Consider the following 17,834-nt stretch of genomic DNA (forward strand, 5'->3'; position numbering starts at 1 on the left):
AGTGAAGATTGCTTTTATAGTTATTAGCCCATATTTCCACACAATAAGTAAGATATGGTAGAACCAGAGAGCAATAAAGAGTGTGGAGTGATTTCTGATTGAGAACAAATTTTGCTTTGTTCAATATTGAAATATTTCTGGCCACATTTATGTTGTATATTTGTAATATGAGGTTCATGTTCAGCTCATATTTTCATCTATTGTGATCGCCAAGCATACTTGGACATGATCACCACCATTGTACTTGTAACACTGAATGAATGCGTGGTTAATGGTGTCCAACCAAGGGAATAATGACCATTTGAACCAGGAACAGCGGTGCCGAAATGCCAAACCACTCCTCACACACCCCAGAGAAAGGATCAAATCCCAGCGAGATCTCAATTCAAAAGAATATCACCTAGCACCTGAACTTCGGCCCTCAACACCGTCACCTCGTTCGCGAGCTCCTCGTTGATAGATTATGATCTCAGGCGGGCTCCGGGGGTCTCTGACTGGAGGGGAACACTAGGGGTTGGAGAATTACGGTTTGACAGAGATCTCGGGTGGATAGAGGAGGGCAAAGGGTTCTTTAGGGGTCAGAGGATCCAATCGCGGCTGGTCCTCAATGGCAAGCCACGCTGAGATCTGCAGGGATTGACTGAAGGTCACTGTTCTTGATTAATGTTATTATGACTCACTTGGTCTTTGGCCCACTCGTCAGCAAAAAGAGCTGGTAAAAAGGCGCAGCTGTGCAATATTTATAAATAGAATAAAAAAATATCAGATACATAGAATGTATGCTTCGTGCTACGCTTCGTGAAAAATGAGGCTTGAATAAATCACAACAATAGCTCAATATTAAATGCGAAATCAAAGTGGAATCCAGCCATTAAAGCAGGGGTAGTCTGCGTTTTAGAGGTGATCAATAATCAGCCTGCAGACATGTTTCAATAATTCAGAGCCGCGTCTACTCGTCGGAACAGCAGCCGCTAGGCACGTTGTGCTCACGTAATAACAGCGGCGTCGTGCTCTCCGACAATGCCACACAAACACTTGTATGCAATTTAGAGATGATTTTAATGCAAATGTTTATTTTGCCGTCAATTGCGGGAGAGAGCTGGCACTGCGGCAATGGCGCGGAGTGTACGGGAAACAAAGCAATAGAGCCGCATTGTCAAGAGTGGAGAGGCCATCAATAACTGTGTCACAACAAAGAGTGAAAGAGGGAGAATGTGAGAGGGGGGGTCGTATAATGGAACAAAAAAAACCGCCGCGATGGGTGCTTCATCTTCGCCCGGGCGCTAATGGCCGTGAGAAGAGGCGAGCTCAGCATTCCTAGCATGACAGCTCACTTCTTCTTCTTCGTCGGACAGCCGCACGGCGTCCGAGACGGAGCACCAGACGCGTGTTTAATCTACTTTATAAACTCCAAAGCGACATAATGGCAGAAGAAGAGAGAGCAGAAAGAGGGAAAAGACTGATCGGGGGTCAAAAGAGATGGACATAGGTTATCCCAAAGTCGTACTCGCCCAGCTGTCACATTTGTGGCCCATAGCGTTACCCCACCTCTCCAATGTGGCTGCCACTCCTCAGGTATGCACTGGACACCTCCACGGAAAAATAATATGTCATATAATGTTAATCAACCTCCAGTATATTTTGGATTATTATAACAAAAACACAAATAATACGTCTCATATTGACTATATAGGAAATGCATGTGTGCCCTCTAAAGGGCGAGGAACCGCTTCTGGAGAGGAACTTGTATCCGATGTATCACTATAAAGGCAATAGAATCAGAAAGGTAGGTACTACTATGGCAATCATGAAAAAGTTATGATTAAATGTAATACAAAAATAATTTAATTTTAATTTTAATTTTAATTTTAATTTTAATTTTAATTTTAATTTTAATTTTAATTTTAATTTTAATTTTAATTTTAATTTTAATTTTAATTTTAATTTTAATTTTAATTTTAATTAAATTCAGGTATATTGGTAGAAGGATTAAATTTTAAAATTAAAATTAAAATTAAAATTAAAATTAAAATTAAAATTAAAATTAAAATTAAAATTAAAATTAAAATTAAAATTAAAATTAAAATTTTTTAAAATTAATAATTAAAATTACCATAGTAGTTCCTACCTTTCTGATTCTATTGCTTTTATAGTGATACATTGGATACAAGTTCCTCTACACAAAAAAAACATAAATTTTTGTGTACTTTTCACAAAGTAATAAAAATTAAATTAAATAATTTATTATGACATTGACATGACATGAATTTTAATTTTAATTTTAATTTTAATTTTAATTTTAATTTTAATTTTAATTTTAATTTTAATTTTAATTTTAATTTTAATTTTAATTTTAATTTGCTGGTGTGTGTCCTTTCTGCTGTTACCAAATAGCATTATTTTAGTTTAACTTAGGTTCAGGTATATTGGTAGAAGAATTAAAATTAAAATTAAAATTAAAATTAAAATTAAAATTAAAATTAAAATTAAAATTAAAATTAAAATTAAAATTAAAATTAAAATTAAAATTAAAATTAAAATTAAAATTAAAATTAAAATTAAAATTAAAATTTTACCCGGATTTTGGGTAAGTGAAGGGTTCGGGTTGGGGTTAGCATCCGTTTTTCCAAGTATTTCACTTCACTTTCACACAAGTGGAAAAAGAAGCTAACCACGATTGAAACGAAAACAAAAAACCATGAAATATGTTTCATTGTGATCTCAATGATGCGCATAGTGATGCAGGAGTCTTAAGCCAGTGCTCCTTTTACAATAAATGCCTCAACACAGCCACCATTATTCTTCTGATGCTCGTTCAGGGTTCAGGTCAAAGCAATAGTAGCGACTGCAGTTTTAATTTCACCCCCCATGCATGTGAGTGACTATATTGCATCCACATTTCTGCAACATGCATGTTGTGGCAGGTGAGCCTGTGATCATCTGCAATTAAACGACAGCAGGCTGCGTGCTGCTTACTGTGCGCAGGGATGAAGTCAACCGAGTGTGAGAGTGTGAATCCCAACCGATAACAACACCTCTTCCTCGGAGGTCAACAAACTCCAGCTGCACGGACACAGAGCTGACACATCGAATCACGGATTTATCCTCGCTTTACACCCGTGGAGTGATCACTATATCTGGAGACCAATTTCTTTGCTATTCTGCACTTTTTAGCAGGAAATCAGCAGAAATGTATCTTATTTGTTGGGTTGGATTATAAAGTTTAGTACGTGGCCCACCCATTAAGTTACCAAGACCGTATTAGTGCATGTGTTTTGTTACCGTTGAGGGTACAGTACATTTGAATACAAACAAGACCGCAACCACCTTAACTGTAGCATGCATCATTAACGTGCAGCAATGATTGCTGCTTCTGTCTTCATTATGTCTCCAGGACCTATAAGGTTGTTTTGTGTGTAGATTGTGAACTCGCCGCAGTCTCGTTCCTGAAATGGCCTAATGAGCCCAGATGAGCTTGTAAAAAAAGACTCCCCACCTGCTCCGCTACTCCCGGGCCGCACTGTTTATTAGCTCGCTGCTCCTCACCATCATATCCGCCTCCTCCTTATCGGTTTACCTTGCGCTCCTATTTTCCTGCTAATTACTTTGTTGTTCAGCCTAGCTATCTGCTTAATTGGAGAAGAGGTGCAACAGAGGGCCTTTTTTAAAAAAAGTCACGTCGATCCCTATTGTAGATTCATTTAGGAAAGAATCTTTTTCATTTGCATTTTTAAAGGTTGTAGAACTTCCTACACACAAAAAACACACGCATGTCAGACAGCAGAAGCTACAGAAACAATTAAAAGCGCAAATGTTCGCCCTTATCTGCTTGTACGTCCAGCTCTCGGCGCAGGGGTGCACGCCGCTTTACCTGAAGAGATGTAGCCAATTAACATGTTACCGCGGGATGCGTAGCCCCAGGTGCGCACTGTCACACTTTTACATATACGCACATACATGCAAGCGTAGATGCGGCGGGCTGGCAATTTATTCAGCAGCGATGCGGCTAACGCTGCTGACAACAGGCTTCACAATGATTTATGAAGCTGCTCATTGACCCAGTTCATTCGGAGACGAGAAAAGGGGGCACATCCCTTCTTATAAGCTCCGTATCTGTCGCCGGGGTCAGTTTGGGAGAGCTGTGAAATGATAAAGCTGCTCACGCTGTAAAATGTACAATTGTTTTTGTTTTTTCAAGTGGAAAAAGGTGAATAAAAATGTCTAAAAGCTGGTACATCTCACAGACATGGAGAAGATGAGCAAACTCCTCCACTGCAGCTCAAGGCAGCGGTTCTCAATTACTCAATTTAGGATTAGGGTTTGGGTTAGGTTTAAGGCCCAGACTTCCGTCTCCTTTGCCATTTTGTCCAGCTCCTCCCGGCCGATCCCGAAGTGTTAATTTTAATTTTAATTTTAATTTTAATTTTAATTTTAATTTTAATTTTAATTTTAATTTTAATTTTAATTTTAATTTTAATTTTAATTTTAATTTTAATTTTAATTTTAATTTTAATTTTAATTTTAATTTTAATTGCCCATCATTTTTTTTTATTTTATTACTTTGTGAAAAGTAATAAAACATAGGTTTTTTTTTGTATGGAGGAACTTGTATCCGATGTATCACTATAAAGGCAATAGAATCAGAAAGGTAGGAACTACTATGGCGATGATGAAAAAGTTATGATGAAATGTAATACAAAAATAATTAAATAAATTAATTACAATTGTTTTAATTTTAATTTTAATTTTAATTTTAATTTTAATTTTAATTTTAATTTTAATTTTAATTTTAATTTTAATTTTAATTTTAATTTTAATTTTAATTTTAATTTTAATTCATTTTCTACCGCTTTTCCTCACAAGCCTATCCCAGCTGTCTTCGGGCGAGAGGCGGGGTACACCCTGGACTGGTCGCCAGCCAATCACAGGGCACATATAGACAAACAACCATTAATTTAAATTTAAATTTAAATTTTAATTTTATCCTACCAATATACCTGAACCTAAGTAAAACTAAAATAATGCTGTTTGGTAACAGCAGAAAGGACACACACCAGCAAATTAAAATTAAAATTAAAATTAAAATTAAAATTAAAATTAAAATTAAAATTAAAATTAAAATTAAAATTAAAATTAAAATTAAAATTAAAATTAAAATTAAAATTAAAATTAACCGACTAAATGACTTAATTTAATTATTATTACTTTGTGCATAAATCTGCAATAGCAAGGGGAATAACATCCATGCTCTCCATCCATTAGCTCTCCCATCATTGTGTGTACAACATCTAACATTTAAAGCAAACATGAACACACCCTACTACCCCAGTCTGGCTCCTATTAATAATATAACGCAGACATCTCATAGGCACCCCGTCTTCCCCTTCCCCCCCTCCACCTTTTAGGGACAGAGCACCCTGCGTGATGTCCAGCGAAACTCTTCACAGCAGACACCGACTTCAATCTGTTTCAGAGCTGCAATTCAATTATCTCCTTGCTCAGCCACTCGTGAACAGAAGAGAGATGCGGGTGAAGGTGTGCTCCATGTAAGGGAGGGAGGGGGGACGGATGGGGGAGGGAGCGAGGGACAAGACTGATCATGAACACCAAACCATTTTAGCATGTTCCGGGCTTTAAACGCAGCTTTTTCTTGTGCCGTTTAGCTTCAGCTTTACAATCACTAGAGGGATGTCAGGGCCTGATAAAGATAATCACCACGGTAAGCCAAAGACGGAGATTAAGAACCCCTCCTCCTCGTTCAGTCACCACAAAGTACACGTCCACTAAACCAAGAAAGCCCCCCAAAAAAGCTTCACGTCGCTGATTTTGGCTCAGGTAACAAAACAAATATCGCACAGCGGAACTTCTAACAACGTAAACAGCGCGTAGGTAATTCGATTCAGGAAAATACACATTTAACGTTGCACAAAATTTCAAGTCGTGCATCAAACTAGACCTCAGTTCAGCTTGGATGAAAAGATTACCTCAACTAGGGGTGTAAAAAAATATAGTTTCGGCGATATATCGCGATACTTCGTTGCATGATACTGTATCGAAATGTATTAAAAAGTATGATATGGATATTTTTATGCATATGGTATTTATTCGAGTGCAGACACGGCAAAGGTTGATTTCTGATTTGAATTGAAACCTCCGATGGTTAATTAGTTAATGAATTACGTAGTCAATTAGGCAAGGACACAATTGGATTTCTACACAAAGTAGCACTACACAAAGTGCAGAAATTGACAAAATGTGTAAAATGTGTCGTGTTTCCCGAATAAAGTATTCGGGAAATTTGGGAGTCCACTTATCGAGACACCATGAGGACTTGGCGCTAGCAAGCAATGCCAAGGTCCTTTTGTATACTACAAAAGTAGTACTGTGATATTGCAGGTATTTTGTTTTTCAAATTGATATCATTATTTTGTTAAATAATGGTTATTTCAAGCATCCTAAAAGGACTTTTTTACTTAAGTCAGGGACTGTATACATGCATTTTTTCACTGATAATAGAATGTCAACATTTGAGCAGAATTTTGAAACATAATTTAATTTATTTATTTTTTATGTTTTGTTTTTTTTTGTAAATTTGAAGCTGGATGTCAAAGCTTTATTTATCCAAATGCTACACTTTAAGTTTGTGATACAGCCTAACATACTGTTTTAATGGAATAAAAATGTGTTTACTAAGTGCATATTGCTGGTGTAATTCAGTTTTTTCCAGGAAATAATCTTTAACTACAAGAAAAACAAAAACAAAAAAATCGCCTTGTTAGTATCGTGATACGTATCGTATCGCCAGATTGTTGCCAAGACACACCCCTAGCCGTCATCAACAATTACACTCAAAGCGGCAACTGTTTATCAACGTTAAGCCAAAAGGTTTTAGATTTTGGTTTTTACTTTTACAAAAAAAGGGGGGATGTGAACGTGGCACGAAAACACTGAAATAGAATCAGAAAGGTAGGAACTACTATGGCGATCATGAAAAAGTTATGATTAAATGTAATACAAAACTAACTTAATCAATTAATTAAAATTGTAAATATTTTAATTTTAATTTTAATTTTAATTTTAATTTTAATTTTAATTTTAATTTTAATTTTAATTTTAATTTTAATTTTAATTTAATTTAAAAATTAATTACAATTGTAAATATTTTAATTTTAATTTTAATTTTAATTTTAATTTTAATTTTAATTTTAATTTTAATTTTAATTTTAATTTTAATTTAATTTAAAAATTAATTACAATTGTAAATATTTTAATTTTAATTTTAATTTTAATTTTAATTTTAATTTTAATTTTAATTTTAATTTTAATTTTAATTTTAATTTAAAAATTAATAAAAATTGTAAATCTTTAATTTTAATTTTAATTTTAATTTTAATTTTAATTTTAATTTTAATTTTAATTTTAATTTTAATTTTAATTTTAATTTTAAAATTTTAAAATTAAAATGTATTTTGATTTTAATTTTAAAATTAAAATTTATTTTAATTTTTTAAATTTAATTAAAATTAAAATTGACCGACTAAATGACTTAATTTAATTATTATTACTTTGTGCATAAATCTGCAATAGCAAGGGGAATAACATCCATGCTCTCCATCCAATATATCCGCCATCATTGTGTGTGGCACGAAAACACTGAAAACAATTCACTGACTTACTTCATGTATTTTTTATGAATTTTCATTTAGAGCCGAAGAGCCCCTCTTACAGCGATCGATAGATCAAGCTGCTGTCGCGGACTTTGCACATGGGGAGTGGGGTAAAGTAGGGGGCTTCTTGTTAGACCCATGGGGGGGGGGGGGGGGGGGGGCTTGATGAAAAGGTGGACACCACCCCCCACTATATTCTCCAGCACATAAGGCAATTTCCTACACATCACAAGGCAACAATAACTGGGAAATGCTGTTAAAGGTAAATGGAAGATGTACTCCTGGGCGGTGAAAGGAGTTGCTTGTACAGTCATTCACAGCCAACCAGCAGCAGATAAAAAAAAACAAGTATTGTATAGGAATTAAGTATCAAGTACAAAGTACCGCCAAAGTACTCTAAGTCCAACGTCTCTGAGCTCTGTTGGAAGTCCAACCCAAGCTCTTCTTCAAAGGTAATTTGATCATGGGATCAGATTTAGCCTGCAACGTCCCTCAGACACAACGCAGGAAAGCGGTGTAAAATATCCATTAGAACTTTGAACCCCTAGCTGTCACTCTTCCGCCGTCAATAGTGGATTTACGTTCAGTTCTGTGACATGCATGAAAAACTTCCCCAGGTTTTAACGATGTCAACGTATATTATGCCAGGTCAACATTGGGCTGTAGTTTGGTTGTTTGGTGTTGCACCAAAAAAATAATAATAATAATCACTCCAAATCCTGCAAATATGTCTCAGTAATCATCACTTCTCCGAAATAGCGGAAAAGTTCACAAGTAAATCCAGTTTCCATCTACCGAAATTTAGCGAGAAAGACAAGGAGATTGGACTCACATGCTACTTCCAGCGAGGCGTTGCGGCTGACCGCTTCGCCCAGGTAGTTACGTGCGACGCACACGTACGCCCCCTCGTCCGGCTTGCTCCGCCGCCCGTGCACGATACGCAGGAAGAAGAGCGATCCGCTGGGCAGCAACATGCGATGGGAGCGAGGGTCGTCTTTGTCCGTTTCCACCCGCTCGCCATCCTTGTACCACTCCACCGTCGGGGTCGGGCGGCCCTCGGCTTTGCAGTTGAGGGTGGCCGGCTCGCCTTTGGAGACGATCAGGTCAGAGGGGTGCTCCACGATGCGGGGCGGCGAGTCTTCCTGGCGCAGACGAGATCCTGGAGGAAGGAGAGTACATTTAACTAATGCATATCAGTATATCAGTGTCTGATATAATTGATCCTAAATTCATTTATCTGTTCCTTAATGAAAACCACAGAGACTGATATAAACGCTATGGTTAGTATTGAATAAGCTCTGTTTCTTCCTACTCCTTTCAGAGATGATTAAGTGTTTTTGTTGACATTTTGCCAGGCGTAGGAACTGTTTTTGCGGTTGCCAACTATAACAACCACGACTAACTAACAAACCAGCACTTTGCCTTGGGTTAGACAAATGTATAAAACCCATAGTAGATCCTTTAATCACCATTTGAACCCAGACAAAAAGCAACCATCTGCTCTTCTCCACGGTACAAGCGCAAGCTTGTGGGTAATTGGACCCAAGGGTGACCAGTGAACAGAGGCATAAAAACTAGCCCACATCGCCTGCTATACACAAAAGAAATTATATATTTCACGTGGGGTGCAAACAAGTAAAAAACTGTTGAGTCCACTGTTGTGGAAATCTGCGTGTGATGAGAATATTTATGCCGGGGTCTCGCCGCGTGTCAAACGCTAATCCCTCGGGGCTGCGAACCTTGCCCTACTCCCATTTTTATGAGGGCTGGCAGTGGGTGAGCTCTGGGAGTCTGGCAGCTAAGATAATGCTCCCCGAGTCTGAGTCCCGCATGTGTATGTGTATGTATGTGTGTGTGTGTCCACTTCCTGTGACTCTGCTGTAGATGCTGAAAAGCACACATGTTTAAATCTTTGACGCCTTGGGAGCCATGCAACAATCAAAGACACGCGTACACCATCAAACAACCCAAGAGTAAAGGTTTCAAACTCCGACGATAGTCCGATTTAGTTGGCGGCCAAATGTTAACCGAGTCTTTGAAATGAGTTGTTGCATCTGTGCATGTCATTGAGCCAAGTTGATGACTGTGCCCTTCCCTGAGGCACTGCACCGGGCTAATAGGATGCAGTGTACCACGTAGACCATTGTGCCTACGTAAGGGCTAATCTGAGAATGGAAGGCCGGCGCTTTGTTTAGCTGGGTATGCACATGTTCCCCCAACCCCATCCACTTAAATCTCCCTGGGGAAGCATGCAGGGGGCAAGCCGTCGTCTTCAACCATCGTTTCTGTCCATGAGTCTGAGCACAAATGAGAAGCACAATAGTGCGATGGCTGCTTCAGCGCACATTAGGGTGCATCAAAAAACACAATTATTGAATTTTGATATGGCTGGGTACTAAAAGTGTTCCAATATATGTAGAAACAACACATACAAAATATTTTTCCAATACATGATTATTTAGGGGTGCCACCATACATCTGTTTTTGTGGAATAAAGTGGTGAACAGTTCAATGGTCGCCATTCAATGGTATTTATACTCCTATTAAATATTACTAGCAAATTTGGGGTTTTGTCTTTGTAATTTGAATGATTTATAGTCATATTTATAGGTATTTAGTGCCCATTGCCTCGACTGTAGCTAACATTAGCTAGCTACAGTTCGCTAATGACAGTTAGCTAATAGCTGAGCAAGCATAACATGAACAACAGTAATATAGAGTAGTAGACAGTATTACTGATGCGTCATATTTATTGAGAGTAGTACTGTAGTCCTACATAATCTGATATACACTTGTCCATTTATTATTTTAGTCACTGTTTAGTGCTCATAGCCTCTACTGTAGCTAACATTAGCTAGCTACAGTTTGCTAATGACAGTTAGCTAATAGCTCAGCAAGCATAACATAAACAACAGTAATATAGAGTAGACAGTATTACTGATGTTTCATATTTATTGAGAGTAGTACTGTAGTCCTACATAATCTGATATACACCTATCCATGTATTATTTTAGTCACTGTTTAGTGCTCATAGCCTCTACTGTAGCTAACATTAGCTAGCTACAGTTTGCTAATGACAGTTAGCTAATAGCTGAGCAAGCATAACATGAACAACAGTAATATAGAGTAGACAGTATTACTGATGTTTCATATTTATTGAGAGTAGTACTGTAGTCCTACATAATCTGATATACATCTATCCATGTATTATTTTAGTCACTGTTTAGTGCTCATAGCTTCTACTGTAGCTAACATTAGCCAGCTACAGTTTGCTAATGACAGTTAGCTAATAGCTGAGCAAGCATAACATCAACAACAGTAATATAGAGTAGACAGTATTACTGATGCGTCATATTTATTGAGAGTAGTACTGTAGTCCTACATAATCTGATATACACTTGTCCATTTATTGTTTTAGTCACTGTTTAGTGCTCATAGCCTCTACTGTAGCTAACATTAGCTAGCTACAGTTTGCTAATGACAGTTAGCTAATAGCTGAGCAAGCATAACATGAACAACAGTAATATAGAGTAGACAGTATTACTGATGTTTCATATTTATTGAGAGTAGTACTGTAGTCCTACATAATCTGATATACACCTATCCATGTATTATTTTAGTCACTGTTTAGTGCTCATAGCTTCTACTGTAGCTAACATTAGCTAGCTACAGTTCGCTAATGACAGTTAGCTAATACCTGAGCAAACATAACATCAACAACAGTAATATAGAGTAGACAGTATTACTGATGCCTCATATTTATTGAGAGTAGTACTGTAGTCCTACATAATCTGATATACACTTGCCCATTTATTATTTTAGTCACTGTTTAGTGCTCATAGCCTCTACTGTAGCTAACATTAGCTAGCTACAGTTTGCTAATGACAGTTAGCTAATAGCTGAGCAAGCATAACATCAACAACAGTTATATAAAGTAGACAGTATTACTGATGCCTCATATTTATTGAGAGTAGTACTGTATTCCTACATAATCTGATATACACTTGTCCATGTATTATTTTAGTCACTGTTTAGTGCTCATAGCCTCTACTGTAGCTAACATTAGCTAGCTACAGTTTGCTAATGACAGTTAGCTAATAGCTGAGCAAGCATAACATCAACAACAGTAATATAAAGTAGACAGTATTACTGATGCCTCATATTTATTGAGAGTAGTACTGTAGTCCTACATAATCTGATATACACTTGTCCATGTATTATTTTAGTCACTGTTTAGTGCTCATAGCCTCTACTGTAGCTAACATTCGCTAGCTACAGTTTGCTAATGACAGTTAGCGAATAGCTGAGCAAACATAACATCAACAACAGTAATATAGAGTAGACAGTATTACTGATGCGTCATATTTATTGAAAGTAGTACTGTAGTCCTACATAATCTGATATACACTTATCCATTTATTATTTTAGTCACTGTTTAGTGCTTATATCCTCTACGGTAGCCAACATTAGCTAGCTACAGTTTGCTAATGACAGTTAGCTAATAGCTGAGCAAGCATAACATCAACAACAGTAATATAGAGTAGACAGTATTACTGATGCCTCATATTTATTGAGAGTAGTACTGTAGTCCTACATAATCTGATATACACTTGTCCATGTATTATTTTAGTCACTGTTTAGTGCTCATTGCCTCTACTGTAGCTAACGTTAGCCAGCTACAGTTTGCTAATGACAGTTAGCTAATAGCTGAGCAAGCATAACATCAACAACAGTAATATAGAGTAGACAGTATTACTGATGCGTCATATTTATTGAGAGTAGTACTGTAGTCCTACATAATCTGATATACACTTGTCCATTTATTGTTTTAGTCACTGTTTAGTGCTCATAGCCTATACTGTAGCTAACTTTAGCTAGCTACAGTTTGCTAATGACAGTTAGCTAATAGCTGAGCAAGCATAACATCAACAACAGTAATATTATTAATATTATATTAATATAAAATAATATTAATATTACTGATGCTTCATATTTATTGAGAGTAGTACTGTAATCCTACATAATCTGATATACGCTTGTCCATGTATTATTTTAGGCACTGTGCAGCACAACTCTATAGAAAATGATGCTGTATAGAAGTTCATTGTACTCAACATTTCCAGGTCAACTTTTTGGCAATTAGACTAGACATTGCACATTTTCCGAAATTTTACAAAAGTTTATGTGTGAGGTGGCACCACTAAATCTCAATGGATTTCCTCAAAACTTTGCAAAATACATTTTTATGTTCATTAGAAAAAAATGGAATGCCAGCCAAATTGATATTATGAATTTAAAATTTCCAGTTCAAATTTGATGCACCCTAGCGCACAAGCACAATGTAATCCTCTGAGTCCTCTGAGGAAAAAACACCATTAGATTTAGGATGCGAGTGAGGTAAGATTTTGGGTTTGTCTAAAAAGGGGGCTCTGGCATCAGACAGTGGCATATTGACCAGGGAACAGAAGGTAAGCCTGTACTCCCTTCTGCCTAATTTGTGCTAATTCCTCCTATTTCCCTGCCATTGATTGGCAATCAGGCCTGGTATCTTGCTAAATGGGCCTGCAGACAGGACTTGTAGGGGACAAAGGGGCGGTGCTGGTTATATCCTGCTCCCGCAGAGCGTGATTCGATCCTAACACCATCAGGTTGGGGAAACTGAGACGGCACAACTGGCAAAGGGACAAAAACAGGAACCAACATGGAGAATCTTGTCCACAAACATTACTTTTGCATATGTTTTTGTTTGAAACCTAACAGCAACCCCATTCCATCCATTTGTCTAGACAAACAACATCAACATCAACTTCATTTGAATGACAGATGCAAAAACAGTCTCACATATTGCCAAGGCGGTTCTCACTTTTCTGACCCAACTGTAGCCACGTATACATGGACCCAAATATTCCAATTCCATTCAGGTTATTTGCTCAAACTGAAAGAACCTAACCTCATTCCGAAAGAAAAGTGCCAATCCGAATGAATATATAAAAGGATTCCCAGGGGTGGAATATTCCTTTCCCAAATCCGATCGAGGTATCTTGTACTCGCTCAAACGGAAAGTTGTCAGACTGTGTTCTTCTTTGTGGTGTTTTTCTTCTTCTGTTGTTTATTGGCGGTTGGCAAGCAGCTTTCGTGTGCATTACCGCCATCTGTGGAACAGAATCTAAACCCTTCTATACGCCATTCACAAGTCCAGTTTTATTAAAAAAGAAAATACATATCTATATAAAACATGTGCTGAGCTTAATGATAAAATATTAGCAAGATTGAACTTTATCTTTTCCTGTTCCCGGGTGCGTTCTTTCAGCGAATGCTGAGATATGACGTAACACGCAGCTCGAGACGGTCTTCAGTTTTAAAAATGGAGGCGAGCAATCGGCACTGGACTGCTAAGGAAAGTTTGTTTTTTATTCAAATTAAATTCCAAGACTGGACGAAGGAAAAACTGGCAATACGGAGTTATTCCAACAAGTGAAAGAAAAACTTGAGGAAGTTGGTAAAGGTTACATTCCTTCAGTTTCAGCAAGTAACCTGAATGGAATTGGAATATTTGTGTCCATGTATACGTGGCTATATGAACACTCATGTCCGAAAATCAGAAATGAATCTATAAGGTTACCGCAGCAGGAACATTGGTGGACTACTGAAAAAATGAGTCACAAGTGGTTAGAACAGGGGTGGGCAAACTACGGCCCGGGGGCCACATTCGGCCCGCCAAGTGTTTGAATACGGCCCGCCCAATCTTTCAAAAGTATTTAATTTAAACTCAACATACAACCTGGCATCATGGCCTGAGCCAACCTTTTGATGGTTGTATCAATTTCGTTGTTTGACATGGTCTGTTGTTTACAAAGTGCTCCTGAAAAAAGAGACACAAGCACATAATAATAATAAAAATTAAAATAATATTTATTATATTATTATTATAACTATTATGATTATTATATTTATTATATTAATGCTAATTATTATATAAATTATATATAATAATATTGTTATATTTGCATATTTTACATAATAATAATATAATAATTATTATTTTAATTATAATATTGTATTATTTTTTAAATATTTAAATATAAATATAAAATAATAAATAATAATAGCAGATTGCATGACAATTTTACAGATACAATAATACCAGGTGGACTGTTACGTGTAAAATATATAGTCTGCCTCCCCGGAAATTTTGTTATATCAATGCGGCCCGCGAGTCAAAAAGTTTGCCCACTCCTGGGTTAGAAGATATGTTGTGAGTGGCAGCACTAGGCTAACGGTGTACAATGTCGGAACTGTAGCGTACCAAAAGATCCATAATGACAAATGAAATAACGAATCCATGTACTCCTATACTACTGGTTTCTACTGGTTACCTGTGATCAGCACGCTGGTGGAATAACAAATGTCTCTTCAGGGAGCCCTTCCCTTTTTTATGCCCTGCCTGGGACCAACCCTCATATTGATTTGCTTGGTGGGCTCAAATTTCTCTTGGGAGCTAATGAAAATAATTAGAAAGAGATCATGAAAGGCTCGACCTTCTGTTGCACACATGAATAAATATGTGACAGGGACGGCAACAAAGTGTGTGGTCACTGGAACATGGGTGAGGGCGGCTGTGTTTTTACATTTAGCGCTAACTTGTTTGTTTTGAACGTGCCGTTTTCTGGGAACCAAACAACAGATCCCAGTGAAGCTGACATAAGTAGTCTAAAAGGAAAAGGTAGCTTCTGCTTCAGTAATCCCTTCTCTGATTTCATTATCTGTCTGATCGTCTCTTGGCTCCGGTGGATGACTGCGCAGTGCTGCCGAAACTATTGCAAACATTGGTGGCGGTGGCGGTGTCGATGGGGGGCGGGGACTCAGTATTTTGATTAGAGCGTGTGCCTTGAGATCCGGTGAAGTGCACTCGCCTCGACTCAGAGAGCACTTGATTACACAGCACCAGTGATCCCATTAAAAGATCATTTAATGTGAGCGCCCTGAATTGTGTTCCGACTGTTTTTCCCGACAATTCCAGTGTAATGTAGAACGTAAAACTGCTGTTGACGGAATATTATCCACTGCCAAAAATTAGTCCAAGTGACTTTGGTTTTACTTTTGTGAATGAACTTTGACTTTGTTGACTGAGACACTAGCCACGTTTACATGAGTTTTTCTCTTTCTGAATGGAATCTTTCCGAATGACCTTTCCGAAAACAATGGTATACATCAGGGGTGGGCAAACTACGGCCCGGGGGCCACATGCGGCCCACCAAACATTTGAATCCGGCCCGCCAGTTGCTTTTAAGTATTTCAACTTTTAACATACCAGCTGGCAACATGACTTTCAAGTCGGATGTCTTATTCAGTAAAAAAAAATAATAATAGATCGTAGTTTGATGTGGTCTGATGTTTAAAGTGCTCCTGGAAAAAAGGAAACAAGAACATATAGCTGATAGTATGACAATTAAAATTAGACAAATAATTCAAGGCGTAAAATTATTAAAAAATATTTAAAACTTATTAAAAATTATTAAAAAATATTTAAAAATTATTAAAAAATATTTAAAAATATTTAAGAAATATTTAAAATTATTAAAATTATTAAAATTATTAAAATTATTAAAATTATTAAAATTATTAAAATTATTAAAAATATAAGCGTAAAATCATGTGTGTTAAATATATGTTCTGGCCCCCCGCACAATTTTGTTAACTCAATGCGGCCCATGAGTCAAAAAGTTTGCCCACCCCTGGTATACATGGAAAGGAATATTCAAATATCTTGTCTACATGCGCCGCTATAATCAACCAGAATAGTCAATGGGGCATGCCCAGTAAAACATAAACACCAACATTACGTGATACCGACTTCCTCGAGTTTTTCTTTCACTTGTTGGAATAACTGCGTATTGCCAGTTTTTCCTTCGTCCAGTTTGTAGACACGCGATTGGAATATTCCTTTCCATGTATACCATTGCTTTCGGAAAGGTCATTTGAAAAGATTCCATTCGGAAAGAGATAAACTGTGAACTGTAAATCTAAACGTGGCTTATGTTGTGTTTTGTATTATTTCTCTCCTCTTCACACCTCACACTCCACTTCTGTCCAAGTCTACCAAGCGCTTGACTTATTCTTCTTTTATTTATGCTACTTTACATTCCATGGCTTCATGTCTCCGCCTGTTCTCTCTTACTCGGTGTATGTGTGTGTGTGGCGTGTTTACTGTCGCTATTCCTTGTCCTCCAGTGATAATAATACTTTATTTATATCGTTTATTTGCCGCAGGATTAATAACTTCTAAGAGCGACTCAGTACAGTGGAAGGACATACTTTGTCTGCGCTAGGTTGACGATGCAGCCTGTTGCAGCTTGTCACTCTCAAAGTTGCGGGGCGGAGGTGCGGAAATAAATAGGCGGTTGCGCTTGTCTACGTAATTACACTTTCTATGCTGTAACTATTATATATTAGTTCTTTAAAAACGATTTGGGGAATTACAAGCGGGTAATTACATGCTAGTTTTGTATGGATCATTTTACAAATCATGAAATACACAGTGACCTATGAGCTGGAAACCTCATATTACAAATATACAACAAAGGCCAGTAAGGATAATTCATAATGCCGCCTCCCGAGAATAATGATGCATAAGGCTAAAAATAAGCAATTAGCTAAAAATGTCATCCAATACTTCTCTACAAGAGAGGAGAAATATGATCTCAGGGAAGAAGTACATTTGAAACACTTCTATGCTAGGACTACGTTATGGCATTGGATGCTCATATCACCTCATACTTAAAAAAATATGAATAAAAATTTAAAAATTTAAAAATTTAAAAATTTAAAAATTTAAAAATTTAAAAATTTAAAAATTTAAAAATTTAAAAATTTAAAAATTTAAAAATTTAAAAATTTTAAAAATTAAAAAAATTTAAACCTTGAACTATATTAGGAAAGCAGGAAGTGAACAAATGTAACAGTTACTGATTCTAAAGGTACCAGATGGAGGGGTTTTAAAAATTTAAAAAATTTAAAATTTAAAATTTAAAATTTAAAATTTAAAATTTAAAATTTAAAAATTAAAAATTAAAAATTAAAAATTTAAAATTTAAAATTTAAAATTTAAAATTTAAAATTTAAAATTTAAAAATTTAAAAATTTAAAATTTTAAAAATTTAAAAATTT

General features: G+C 36.4%; 1 protein-coding gene across 6 annotated transcripts in view; it reads right to left on the minus strand.

Annotated features, from left to right (window-relative positions):
- Positions 1 to 17,834, minus strand: part of robo2 (roundabout, axon guidance receptor, homolog 2 (Drosophila)) — a 386,548-nt gene that overhangs the window by 211,861 nt on the left and 156,853 nt on the right. For all 6 annotated transcript variants that reach the window (XM_058079123.1, XM_058079125.1, XM_058079127.1 and 3 more), the window contains exon 2: positions 8,500 to 8,826. In XM_058079123.1, coding sequence (XP_057935106.1) covers positions 8,500 to 8,826 — 327 coding nt within the window. The remainder of the gene's footprint in view (positions 1 to 8,499; positions 8,827 to 17,834) is intronic.

The sequence above is a fragment of the Doryrhamphus excisus genome, chromosome 8 (genome assembly GCF_030265055.1).
Source record: "Doryrhamphus excisus isolate RoL2022-K1 chromosome 8, RoL_Dexc_1.0, whole genome shotgun sequence".
Classification (NCBI taxonomy): domain Eukaryota; kingdom Metazoa; phylum Chordata; class Actinopteri; order Syngnathiformes; family Syngnathidae; genus Doryrhamphus; species Doryrhamphus excisus.